The 13,437-nt window shown below is 50.3% G+C and overlaps 1 protein-coding gene across 1 annotated transcript in view; it reads right to left on the bottom strand.

The window, feature by feature from the left end:
- LOC149359467 (sodium- and chloride-dependent GABA transporter 1-like) overlaps window positions 1-11,200 on the bottom strand; it is a 67,182-nt gene extending 55,982 nt beyond the window's left edge. Inside the window, exon 1 of the mRNA XM_089571681.1 lies at window positions 10,770-11,200. Coding sequence (XP_089427807.1) covers window positions 10,770-11,100 — 331 coding nt within the window. The 5' untranslated portion in view covers window positions 11,101-11,200. The remainder of the gene's footprint in view (window positions 1-10,769) is intronic.
- Window positions 11,201-13,437: the final 2,237 nt, after the last annotated feature.

Here is a 13,437-nt window from a genome sequence, read left to right as displayed (position 1 = left end):
CGTCCTATCACTTTTCAGCTTCAAAAACTGGCTGTCATAGTTAGTTCCACAGAAAACTATAACTTTCGGCTCCCTTAACCATTCTGCAACCTCCAGTACGCTGTCCTAAGTATCCAATCAACTTCTTTTAATGCCCCATCAACTTAAGCTAAATCGTTTTCGACTAAAAGGCAGTATCTTGCACTGTTAACTACAAGAGTAATGGTACTACTGTAAGCGCAAATATTGGTACAAAACTCTATGGCGCACTTCGCGTCGGTATGTGTACACGGAGTTCCAGATTTCTGAAGAATAGCCGTGTCAAATGGCGACGGAACCGGTGCATACGGGGCTAAAAGCGAGATGCCATCAAAATTAAGTTCGCGCAGACTAGATGGTACACGTGGCTTACGCAGAAAAAAAAAAGAAAATAAAAACAGCTAGAAGCAAGGACAAAGATACGACAGATGGGCCTCCAGCACTGGCCGGCAGACGATCGTTTTATTGCTTGTCCGTTCCTAATATAGCTTGCTTACATATGCATCAATATTTCTTTCTGGTCGAGTAGGCCTGCTATATAAAGCGCGAGAAGGCAATATAGTGATTGCTGGTTCGACCACTTGTTATGTGCCTTTTATATTGGTCCTGCTAATAGAATATCTTTAATCATCGTAAGTAATTATCTACCAGGCTCTCCAAGCAGATTTATATACCAGGCAACGACCAGACTACTAGATTTTTCTTCGCGTCGTAGCAATTAAGGCACCAATGAATATAAAAGTAGACACCAGTACAGAACATTTTCACTGACTTTCGCTCGCTTCAGTTCTTGACCGCGCGAGCATTCTTATGAAGTATTTCTATGCTCTTTCTCTTCCGCCTCTTTAGCGTTTCGTTTTTCACGCAGTATACAACGCTTAATACAAGTGTAAGTGGCCTGCTCTAACCGCCGCGTCCGGTGTAATCGGCGCGACGGTTCCAGTGACACCTACTACAGGCATCGGACGCTGTGAGACACCTGGTCCCGAAGAGTGAAACGATCGGGGCCACGATAAAAAAAAAAAAATGTCCTCTCTCGCAACGCGTGCATGGCTCACTGCCTGTTATAACGCAACCCCTGTAATTACGCGAATTGTTAGGGGCGCCCAGCTTTTCTACATTCTTCGGCGGCGACGGAGTCTTGCCAAGCTTGTTACAGGGTCAAGAAAGACAGAAATTCCGCTTTACGACGAACGCAGGTGCGGTTAGTATAATGGCGGCGGAAAGAAAAAAAAACTGAGGAACACGCGCGGAGGCGCCATCTTCGGACGTCGACTGGCGGGAATTCTCAGCCAGACTGTCGCCGACACTGCATTATTCCGCGATCGTTATCGAGAGGGTCTCGGCTTGTTTTAGGCATAACCAAGACTATAAGCGAGCCGACTATCCCTCTGACCGTGGCCTTGGCGACGCAAGCGAGATGTTATTGACTGCGGCGCCCCCATCGGCCGTGGTTGTCGGCGTCCCTACAGAGCGCGCTGGCTGGCACAGCGTCGGCATCGATCAATGAACGAAGAAAGAAGAGCGAACAGACACGTACGACGAGCGGACTCCTGCGCGCAGCTAATTCAGTGCAACGCCGCCGAGGCTGGAACTATAAAAAACACCGTTATTTCGCCGTGGTCACACGAGGTGTTTTCCTGACAGACGGGCCCATACCTCGCCTACTGGCCTCGATAGATTCTCTCGTTAGCTTTCCACACTATATGCTGATGGCTCGTCTCACTGTTGTAGTGTCTGGACACTGCCTTTTTCAACCTTCGCGTGTTTTGGCTGTGTTGAGGATCAATGCAGTCACAGTTGTACTACCTAGATTCGCGCCTACAAGACGCATAGCTTCGCGGCTGTGCGCTCTCTTCTTTCAGCGTACACAGTGCTGCGCGTAACTGTTGTTAACAACAGGCTCGGCATGCGGGCGCGCTGCGGTACACGTAACCCTCGCCACTCGTCTCCCTTTCCCTTCCCCTGTTGTGTCGGCGGTGCAACGGCCAGGTGCACCGGGGTGCGCTCTACAACGAAAACAAGCACGTGACAGACAAAAGGGCCGAGCTATAAATGAGACTGGGCCACGATGTGAGCTGCGGCGCACATGTGGATGTTCCACTCTCTCTCTCTCACCTCCCACTCCTCCTTCTTCCTTTCCGCTACCCTCGCAGGTCGGTCCGGCGCAACGTGTGTAGCGTACGCGATCTGTGTACGCATGCTGGCAGCGGCCTACGCGATTCAGACGGGCTCTGTTATTCTTGCTTCTTTTTTTTTTCTTTTCACGAGGCGGCCGGAACCGGCGTTTAGGCGGGGAGCGCACCCGAACCGCTTCGTGCGCGCCGTTGCGTGTTGAATGCGATAAGATCAGCGCCGGGAGAAACTTGCTCGCGACCATTCAACAGCGCGCGTTACAGCATTAGTCTCTTTTTAACGGCGACAGAGAACCGGAATGCGCACGTTTCAATCCGCCATCAATGAATCACGCCAGCGAGAAAGATGAACAGATAAAGAGACACGTCTGCGTTAAGGCAAGATACATATGAGGCCTCCATGCAAATAAGCGCCAAGATCGGAGTCAGAATGAAGACGTGGCGAAAGCGACCTGCCCGTACACCTCATCGAGTCGCAGAAAAGGAAAAAAAATGCGGATCTACCATTTAAACAATGTGTCGCAACTCCTACGGAAATATATTTCCAGTGACTTCGCCTGCGATCGACTACTAAATACCTGTCGCGCTCTTTCTGTGCTCTCTTTTCCATAAAATCCGATGCATTCTATTGCTACATTCTTTTTCTTCGTCTTCGACTTTCTCTTCTTCCAAACTCATTAACATTGCACTGATAACCTCTGCTTGTACTTATAGGCAGCTACGTATTCGGCGCATGCTAAACGTGGCCGCGTGCGGAGTGAACGCGTACAAAGACGTGGATGCTCTTTAGTATTATTCACGTAATCCCAGACCTGGATTTTGTCGAGGCGAGCTGTACATTTGCGAAGCTGAAGTGGTGCTGCGAAAATCTGGCACTCAATTCACAGAATACATTTCTGTATTTGAAAAAAAAAAAAGGCAGTCATAAATATTGCGAGGTTAGAAGGTGACTCGTGAAATCTATAGCCGCAGGGCTGACCCATGCACAGGCTGTTTTTGTCGCTCCGGCTATTAAGTGATGATGGCATCGCATCAATTAAGAGACGTTGCAAAACGCTTGGAGAAGCAGACCTTTTCTGAATAATTTATTCACTAACCATTCTTGTCGACTTACACACATATAACATCCAAGCAGAATAAAATTACACATATGGATGATTAATTAACTACCAACTTGTCACGCTCGTAGTTTCAGGTTTCAGCAGGCACCTAAAAGATGGATTAAAGGTGCACTAAAGAGGATTATGAGCTCGCCTTTTCACCGCGGGAACTCGATCTGCACGCTCCAAGCATTCTTAGAAGCTCCGAATCATTGTCCAGTGTGGCCGATTTCCCTATTGTATCGGATTAAACGTCCCGGCTCCCGCCTTTTTGTTTAACCGACCTCCGAGAGTAGGAGTCAACTATCGCGTTGAGTGCCTTTCAGGCAGTCGCGTGACGGCTTGCCGCTCTGCCATCGGCGGAGTGATACGTAGTAATACGCGGAGTGATCCGCGAAAGCAAAGAGTACACGGGTATTTTTATTTCCGTGGGCCTAATTTGCGGCCATGCTGTCTGCGACTGAAACTATTTAATCACAGAAACATAAAACAAAATAAGAGCGAAAGTGAAGCCGCCACGATACTGGCTGAAAGGCACTCCATGTGTTGGTTGACTCCCCAGAGGTCAGTTCGAAAAAAAAAAAAAAAAGGAAAGGCGGGAGCCGCGACGTTTAATCTGATTTATTAGGGGAATCGGCCGCACAGGACGATAATTAGAAGTTTTTTAAGAAAGCTCGCGGAGCGTGCAGGTCGAGTTCCCACGGTAAAAAGACGAGCTCGGAATCTTCTTTGGTACCTTTAAATCACAGTGCGTTTGCGCTACAGCAGTCTTTTTGTTCTTCTTTGCGACCATCTCAGGCGTGAAGCTTTCGTAATCTGCATTTCGAACGAGAGTATAAGTGTTACCTCCGCTCCATACACCGCTGCGGTTCAAGGAGTCTTAATTGACCATGAAAACTGTCCCATAAAGAGCCGCACGCAGAGTTTGAACGGCAAGTGAGAGTTGATTTGGCTCACAGGACTTCTGCCGGCTAATGGGCTTTAAAAATATTGCCCGCATTTGAAGCGTTAATTGATTAACTCGAAGATTATGCGATTGATCTCTCCGGGGCTGCTCCGGTGAAATATTTCAAGTCGGTTGTATACGTGCGACGCATACTTCGCCTAGGGCGGTGAAGTGTGTGTCAGCGAACTGTAATTAGCGTTGTTGCAGGTCCTCGCCGCTCGTTGGCACACGTTCTGGCAGGTGGCCGGAAATATGTCCCCGCCTACTATTCGCGGAGCGCTCAGTACTGTGCAGTTCGCACGTCACGTCGATGACATCTCCACCTACCTAGCATGTGTGTCGCCTCGGCGTTCCTTATTTGTTTATTCATCGCGGGAACTGGTGAGAATTCACGCAATGTAAAAGGTTCGCCAGAGTAGCCAAGAGTTAACGAGTCAATGAACGCGCGGTTATGTGGTGAGGGGTCGCCAACTGGAAGGGTTGCGTGAGCTGAGAGATGTGAACCACGTCGGTAGCGCAAAACAAGGCTGCACAAAAACGAAGATGGCAGCACCGGGGAGACAATTGGCTGTCTCCGGACGTTAAGTTTTGTTGTAGAAGAAAGCGACATCAGGTGACCATAATTTTCGTGTGCTCTCTGAAACTTTTCATACCTTTCAATGTGTAATGCGCTTGTCTCAGGGCTAACACCCTTTAAGGGTGCTCACCAACACCTTAAAAGTGTTCGTGAACCCTCTTATTATGTTAGCGCATTCATGAACACCATAAAGGTTTTCATGGACATTATGGGGGTGTTTGTGAACATCCTTAAGGGTGTCTATGAACACCCTAAAAGGTGTCATTCCAGGGACACTCTGAGGCACCTTTTTGACATCTTTAACGGCATACATACAATGATTTATGCTCCCACTACACGGGCGTTTCGAATGCCGTCCAAACGAATGACATTCGACTCGACTGCCAAAATTACGCTGCTACACAAAGTTTTTCTACGGCATTCAATTCAGGTAACATTCGAGTCGACAGAGCTCCTCGGAAATATTCAAGATTTTGGAATGCCTTCCAAACGCGAACAAAAGCCGCACCGGCCAACAGCCGTTGCCATAGCTTTGCCCCGCCAAAGCCGCGCGACTACTTCGGCTGAGTGGCTTTTCGATATCCGGTGCTTGCTTTTCTCTGCTGTTTGTTTACATCGCTGCGTACGAACAACTAGTGCTCGTTTGCATTTTCTAAAACTAAATCTGCGCTTTAGTTCCATTAATAAAAAAAAAACTCTTCTCTTTGTATCAGTTGTAACCGTGGTTGTTTACGCAATGCGAAAAATTGTAGGAAGCGCCGCTTAAATCGCCCGCCCGGGAAACACTTGACAGCCGGTTTGCTGACATCACGCAGAACCGGCGCTTCTCGCGACTTGTCCCTGCTTTCTCCGACACGACCAATAGTTGATGTTCAATCACTTTACCCAAAAGTATGTTCGGTGAACATTCGCATTAACTTAAACGGCATAATTTGTTAAACTACAAGCGACGGCGACGACTGCTGCTAGCTGCCTAAAGCAATGGGTCACACGGGCGCTTCCCGTTCATTGGATGCGCGTCCTGCGATGTAAGTAATGGTGGATTTCAGGTCACTGTTGTCAACACTACACTCGATGGCCATTTGGATTCGCTAAAACCTGTGAATTCGCTCTCGACAACCGCCGAAATCACACACCGGACTTTACACACTCACTGGGCAAGGCGGTCGTCGTAGATTACAATTTAAGAATTCAGCAAGCGTTTATCGCTGGTGAGTTCTAAAGTGTGCAAATATGAAATGTATCCGCTTGCATTTCTTATTTCTAATTTGGATCATGTAGAGACAAACATGGATATAATCACACCGTCGCCTCATTAGGATGAAGTTTTCGCTCAGCCGAGGACATGAAGGATGACCGCCCACCGATCGGACTTGTCTGTGTTGTTGGACTGAAAAAACATGTCACACTACAATGATACGCTGCTATTGATCACGCTGGTGCCGTTGTAAGGCTATAGTGTCACCGCTGAAGTCATCGTTGTACACTGAAAACGAGCTGAAGCTTTCGAATGCGTTTATAAACTGTCGTACTACACCGCGGGAGTTTTTCGAGTCCGAATGCCATTCGACTCGGACGCACCCGTGCAGCACGGGTTTCAGAGTGTGTCCGCGCTGTGCGTTCCGTTCATCAGCAATATGCTGTGTGCCGTTTCTTCTATGCGTATACCGTTGCTTCGAGTTGCTGCAATTCGGAGTGGACCACGAAAACGAGGGCGCACTGCTCCTCTTGGCATGAGCGCTTAGCTGAGCGACAGAAACACCCGTAAAGTAAAGACTAATCTAGAGCCCGCACGTACTACAGTCGCACGCAGCATAACTTGCAACATGATAGATGCAATCGAAGATTCTCATGGAACAGATATTAGTGTGGGCTTAAAAATAAATAATAAAAAGTGCCCTGCCCGCACCGTCTTACGACACAACGGGCTCAAACCAATAAACTAAAGTGAATAAAAAAAAAGAGAATTTTGCATTTCAGAAAAGAAAGTGTAAAAAAAAAGAGAGTGAAAGGAGGAGAGAAAAAGAAAGGAAGGGGAGAAGGGGTAGTACCACCAGCGAAACCACCGCCAAAGGAGCCGGGCCGGGCAACCTCATGGAACAGTGGGAAGAGGCTGGATGTGGTGAAATATTACACGTCTTGTTGCTCATCAAAAGAGCAAGCCTTTCTGCAGTATGTGCTAAGGGCGCAGTGGCCGAGGGTCGCAGAATCGCTATGAAGCACGAATCGCACTGCTGTCGCCGCTGACGCGTTGCAGGTAATACTGTGCGTGACTGTGCGCATGTACTATATGTTTCATAATTCCTGCTAAGTCCCGCAACATTCCACACAGCGACGTCCTTGCGAAAGGGAACGTATTCCCTTTCTTCGTTGCTACTGCGTTGTTCCAAGCGCGGACAGACTAGAGAAGAGAGAAGAACGCCTACTCGGAACAGGCTTTATTGTATTCAATTTTTTTTTCGCACTTTTATATAGACAGAAAATGCAGTTGCCATGAACGTTGCTAGACAAACCGGTTTTTGCACGAGCTGCTGAAACAATTTTAGCCCATAGCACAAAAAGAAAGCTCATCTTATACCTTCTCGCTCAGAGCGTAAATGTGAAACGGCTTTATTTGCGCGTTAAGAAACATCTCTAAACGCAAACCGAAACTTTAAAAACCCTTACATCACCTATGAGAGTTGCTTTATTTTTTTGTCTTAACAGACTTTCTTCGCGTTTTACTTTTGCGCTGATATGTACAAATACACCTTGTTTTCCTTGAATATTGAGCTTTTGAATTTGGCGCCTTGAGAAATGAGTTCACTACCCTCGCGCAAATTCTTGGAACATCTTGTCTCTTGGTATTAGAGCGAAAATTCCATTGCTTTTCTTTGTGAAGGTATTCTTTTCTTTTTCCGCAATATCCTCACCAATGCTGTGAAACAATAAATAAAAATATCACTTTCCCTATTAGCAGCGGCCACAGTATTCTCCTCTCGTTGAGGCAAAATACACTGGGGCTGGACTGCGTGCTCGGTATTAAGTACATCCTGCAGTGGCGACAGCTATCCGACCACCACTTTCCTTCCTTGAAGCGGGCTCGAGCAAGTTGACAGGTGCGACGCGTATTTCCAGCTCGTTTGTTCACGTATAGGCTATTTCGATGCAATGCACATCTGACTAGTTATAACGCGAAAAACTTGAAAAAGCGCAGCGTCTAAAAACCAGCTGAACTGCGGTTAAGCGGGTCCACGATCTGCAAGATTTAACAGTCGTGAGCCCGGCGCAAAAAGTGCATTAACACATGCCGCACTGGTTTTGTTTCCCACTTCTGTTTTCTGTGAAGCTACGCGCAACCGCAATAAGATTTCTTCGCGGTTCTTTTAACAATACGCTAAAGTTCCCTCTTTAACAAAGCCCGCCGCGGTGGCTCAGTGGCTACGGTGCTCGGCTGCTGACACGAAAGACGCGGGTTCGATCCCGACCGCGGAGGCTGAATTTCGATGAAGGCGAAATTCTAGAGGCGCGTGTGCTGTGCGATGTCAGTGCACGTTAAAGAACCCCAGGTGGTCGAAATTTCCGGAGCCCTTCACTACGGCGTCCCTCATAGCCCGAGTTGCTTTGGGACGTTAAACCCCAAACAAACCAAACTAAATCTATAACAAAGCTATCAAGAAGTGTAATGCATACGTGTTCAGCAACAGCAACAACAGGGCGAGAATGCAGAACAAAAGAACAGGAACGCCCTTCGCAGGTGCGGAGAGAAAAGCTAACAAACATTTACGAGCGCTCCAAACGATTGGCATTTCGCACCCCCTCATTGTTTTCATTCCGGTAGTACGCAAGATAGAGAGCGGCTGCACTACACAGCTTCCGGAAACACACTGCGCCCAGCCCTGGTCCTGCACGCCCGAGCCGACGTCGCGTGCACAAGTGCCAAAGGCGTTCGACCGACGCTGGAATTCGCGATCCAATCTCGGCCTTACGAAACGTGCTTCGACTCCACCGTTCGACGGCCGAGGCGGGCAGTTTTTACCCAAGGAAAAAATGCCGATCGGGCGACTGAGCGCGCGTGCAGGATTTATTGATAGCGCCGGCGGTAAGAGCTGCGGGATTAAAGCAACACACAGACAACCGAGCGAAGGAGCAGAGAAATATGGAGGCGTCTCACGCACAAAAACACGAAGTGCGGGCGTTCTTGCCGCGGTAACGACCTCGGAGAGACCGTCGGGTCCTCGCGACCGCGGAAGCACCGCTTTCTCTTCTATAGCGAAACGCATTCCTTTCCGATTCTAGGCGGAGAGTGAGAGGGCACTGAAAGGGGTAAGTCCGGGCATCACTCTGTCGGTGCCAGACGGGGAGGAGGATTGGGCGCCAAGTGCAGTGCATTCGGAGGGGGGCTACTAGAATAGAAAACGATCAACCTTGGGAGCGAAAGCCCGCAAAACAGCGACCACGGGAGCGGACAGAAGAGGAACTGGGCAGCAGCAGGTTTTGCTCAGCACGTTGCCGCAGGAACAAGAAAAATGAAAGAACCGAGCGCAGCGGACGCGAGAGACCAGGGCCCCCAAAGAAGAGCGCGAGCAACGAGAAGAGGGTAGTTTGGGAGGCGCGCCGCCAAGCAAGCGAGTCCGAGACGAGAGCGGCGCGCGCCGCGTATTCGACCTTCAGACAACCCTGGGAGGAGGGCCGTTCCGCAAAGCACGTATTCCGGCGCGCGCAAACGCCGGCGCCGAAACGCGATCCGGCGGCTTTCCCGACGAGCTTGGTTTTTCGGCGGGGCAGCCAACTTCTCTCTCCCTCTACCTGTCTTACCTAGACGAGCGACAAACTAACAGAGAACCCATCTTTCCTTCTCACCTCACCCACAACTTGTCCCTCTCTCACTCGAAAAAACCTTGGATCTGGAGGTTATGCCAGGCTAACGCTAGACGGAGGAGCCGTCGTTGTTCGCGCGGAGAAATCTCGGTCAAGCATCGCGTTTTGACTTGCGTGAATGACAGGGGGGGGGGGGGGGGGGGGGGGGACGCGGTTACGAGGATGGTTTGACTGTCGTGTGCTTCATTCATGACAAGCATCGCGCGATGTGCCTTCTCTTCAGATCCAGACAGACTGGCGCGCAGTATCGATCCGCTCGCTGTCACCGCAGGCGCGGCTTTCGGCAACGCTTCACTGCCGCTGGCTCTTTCACTCGTCCGGGGACAGAGACTTCGGCGCGTTCCTCCTCCCGAGCATCGGTTTGTTTACACAGTGCCGCTTACTCAACGCGACAGCGCTAACGTGTCACTGCCAAATCGACCGTTTAGGCGAACAGCCGGGCAGCAAAAAAAAGTCTCTCTGGCTATTGTGAATTCATGCCATTTTTCCCCCTTGTTTCTATTAGCAAGAACTGAGCCGGAGACTGAAAGACAGTGGTCGCTAGGGGGGGGGGGGCGGCCTGTACAAATCAGCGGCGGAGCACAGAGCGGCAAATGTCTCTTTGAATGCCAGGCACGACATGTCAACAACAAAGCACAGACACAACAAAGCGCGGCACAGTGCCAAAGACAGTACGCATCACAAAGCAGCCGTGACAATTCCTAAGATGGAGGGTCTCCGTTGAGCAGCGGAGAAAAGTACTTTTTATCCCGTTTTTTACAAATACGCCTTCCCAGATATGTGAGTACAGTTAGAACTAAATGAATACCAGCCCCTCATTTTAAGAGGCCTTGCAAACGCTTGTGCTTTGCACATCCCCCTTTTTGTCCCAACCTCTCCATAAAGTGGTGGGGAAACTGGGAGGCAGCTGGCTTCGATTAGATAGCGTTTCGCGCAAGAACAGCGATAGAATACGTTTTGAGTGCGAGAAGCACGAACAGGGCACCGTTCTCTGATCCATGAAGCCATCGCTGTCATGTAGATCATTCAAACCGGACACATCTGCGCGCGCAAGCCGCAGCGCCCCCCGTAGAGACCGCACCACTACAGCACTGTGCACAGAGAAGTCATACAAGTGGGAGGCGGGTACTGACCTCCTCCGTTCTCGTAGGCCAGGTACGGAAAGCGCCAGACGTTGCCCAGTCCGACAGCGTAGCTGACGCAGCCGAAGATGAAGTCCAACTTGCCGCCCCAGTTGCCGCGCAGCGGCAGGTCCTCTTCGCTGGAGCCCAGGTCGTCGGCGCCGGCGCCCGACTCGGGCTTCGCGGGGAGCGCGTCCACATCGAGCAACACCTCGTCGTCTACGAGCACCGCACCGCCGCGCGCCTCTTTCTCGGCCGTCGGGGCCACCTCGTAGTCGCCATTGCTGCGGACGACGCCGAACGGCGAGCCCAGGGCCTCGAGGAACTTCTTGTCCGTCTTCATGCGTCGACCGGCGCGCTCACACCGAAAGCACTGCTCGTCCGCTCGGCGCCAGATCCGCTCTGCCGAAGCCGCCGACTCTTCCACCGCTCCGGACTCCGGCGCGGCGTGCGCGGGAAGCGATGAAAAGAAGAGAGAGAGAAAAGAATCTCTCTCTCTCTCTCTCCGTCCCTTAGCAGCTCGCGCGCGCGCGCGCCACCGCCGTTGTCTGGAAGAGGAGGAAGGGATAGCGGTGCGTAGGAGAAAGATAGACGCGCCTCTCTCCTCCTTTCTTCCAGCGCGCGCCTTCTTTCCCGGCGCGTAAAGAAGGGAGGGAGCATCAAAGTCGCCCTCTTTTGCTCTCTCTCTTTTCTCGCTCTCTTCGGCGCCAGACAAGGAGAGAGGACTGTTTGGATCACTACCTTGCGAGCGTTCTTTTTGCTCTTCGCTAAAGCTTATTAAAGTATGCCCCTTCTGTACAAGTGGAGTAAGAAAGCATAAGAATTTAGCGAAGAATCTTCCCTCACTTATGTGTCCCTCCCCTCCTCTTTCTCACTAAACGTCTGCTTTAAACTGTCCCTCTTTCACCCCTGTAGAGATACCTCGGAATGACAAAAATTATTCGAGTACTCCTCTCTCTCGTTCTGTCTATCTGTCTATCCTGCGCTCTCCTCCACTGCGGGTCTGGAAGAGATGGAGTGTCGCAAGAAGAGGGGGAGGCGTGCTTGCTAGGGGACGAGCGCCCTCTCGGGAGCGCTGTGCTGGCAGAAACTGGCACAACTGTGCGCTCCAGTTTGTTTTCTTCATATCCTCCGAACCTCTCTTCGAACACTCACTACTCCCATGACCCTCTCCAATCGTCTCTTCCTCTCCGTCTTCAGCGCAAGCGCGACGCCAGTTACAAAAAAAAGAAAAGCGAAAGAGAGAGAGAGAGAGAAGACAAATTTCGGACAGACAAGCTGAGTGTCTGTGTGTGGGTGAACGACAAAAAAATGGCTGAGGCTTAACTTGGTTAAGCCTGGAGAATGCGAAGCATCATCGTGTCGCGTAATTTGGAGGCGCACAACCACAGCGACGGCGCGAGGTGGGCCCCCGTTTCTCCACTGTCGTGACGTCATCGTGTCACGTGGTGTGACGTCATGTATTACGTGTTTGGAGGCGCACAACCACAGCGACGGCGCGAGGCGGGCCCCCGTTTCTCTACTGTCGTGACGTCATCGTGTCACGTGGTGTGACGTCATGTATCACGTGATTTGGAGGCGCATAACCACGGTGAAGGGCTGAAGTGGTAGCTAAAGTAGTATGCTTCGCATAAATGGCGCCCCGTCACAGCCGCCACCATGGCCGCCACCAAGTTTCGACTTTCGCGCCCCCAAGCGGAGAACGAGGTTCTGGTGCCAGTGTTGCGAGTGCCTCACTAACCCCTTTTCTGACCCAGGTGCCGCGCGTAAAGTACCCTCGTCTCTTCCCGCCGATTTTGTTTTTTAAATTTACTTTTTTTTTACCAGTCGCTAACCTCACTAAATGCTGCTTCCCTCCACTCGGTTACACGCGTAGCGCACGTTTTTTATTACCGTGAGTCATTCCCAGTCGTGTGCGCCGGGGCCCGCTCTCAGTAGTAGTAGTCACGCCACACGTTCGAGCCGTTCGTCTCTTGTTGCCTTTCCGTCTTCCTGCCATTGAGACGCGGCCGCCGGATGCTCTGGCCGACTCCGGAAAGAGATCGCGGGACCCCCTTTCCGGAAAAAAGAAAAAAAAATACCTGCGGCGAACTTATCGCAATTCCGCTGAAAGACAATGTTGCACCGTGTGCTTTACGGGCTGCTAGTGACCCTGAGAGCATCGGGAAAAATGGAAGAAAAAAAGGAACTGATTGCTTCTGGTATTCTCGGCTTGAGATGACTGAGGCTCTTGTGATCGGAGCATGGCTACCACACTGTGCCGAATGTGACTGCAGTTTAAACCTTATCTGTCTCTGCAATAAAATTGTGAAATTACTTAATTGTTTATCATTCTGCAAAAAAACAAAAGGTAGTGGATTTGGAATATCTTTTCTCCTCAACGTAAAGCAGGAATTGGGAGCACGGAGGGGGAAAGTACGCTGATATCATCTACACTTGTGAGATAGCGAATGCGTTTGCAGACGTCAGTCTTTCTCACAAAATTTAACGCGGTTATTTATTTTTTTTTATTTTCTTTATCGGTTCGAGCAGGGCAATTTTTTTTTCCTTTACGAATGTACGACTTCTTTACTGTACATTCCGTAACGAATGTGGGAGAGGAGAACAACGAGAACAGAGGCCGAATTACTGAAAGATCCCAATCTAGAAACCAAAAACAAAACTGTCACAAAGCTCCGCT

This window comes from Amblyomma mixtum, chromosome 2, assembly GCF_055824585.1.
Source record: "Amblyomma mixtum isolate Tamu chromosome 2, ASM5582458v1, whole genome shotgun sequence".
Classification (NCBI taxonomy): Eukaryota; Metazoa; Arthropoda; class Arachnida; order Ixodida; family Ixodidae; genus Amblyomma; species Amblyomma mixtum.
This window is presented reverse-complemented; position numbering and strand designations above follow the sequence as displayed.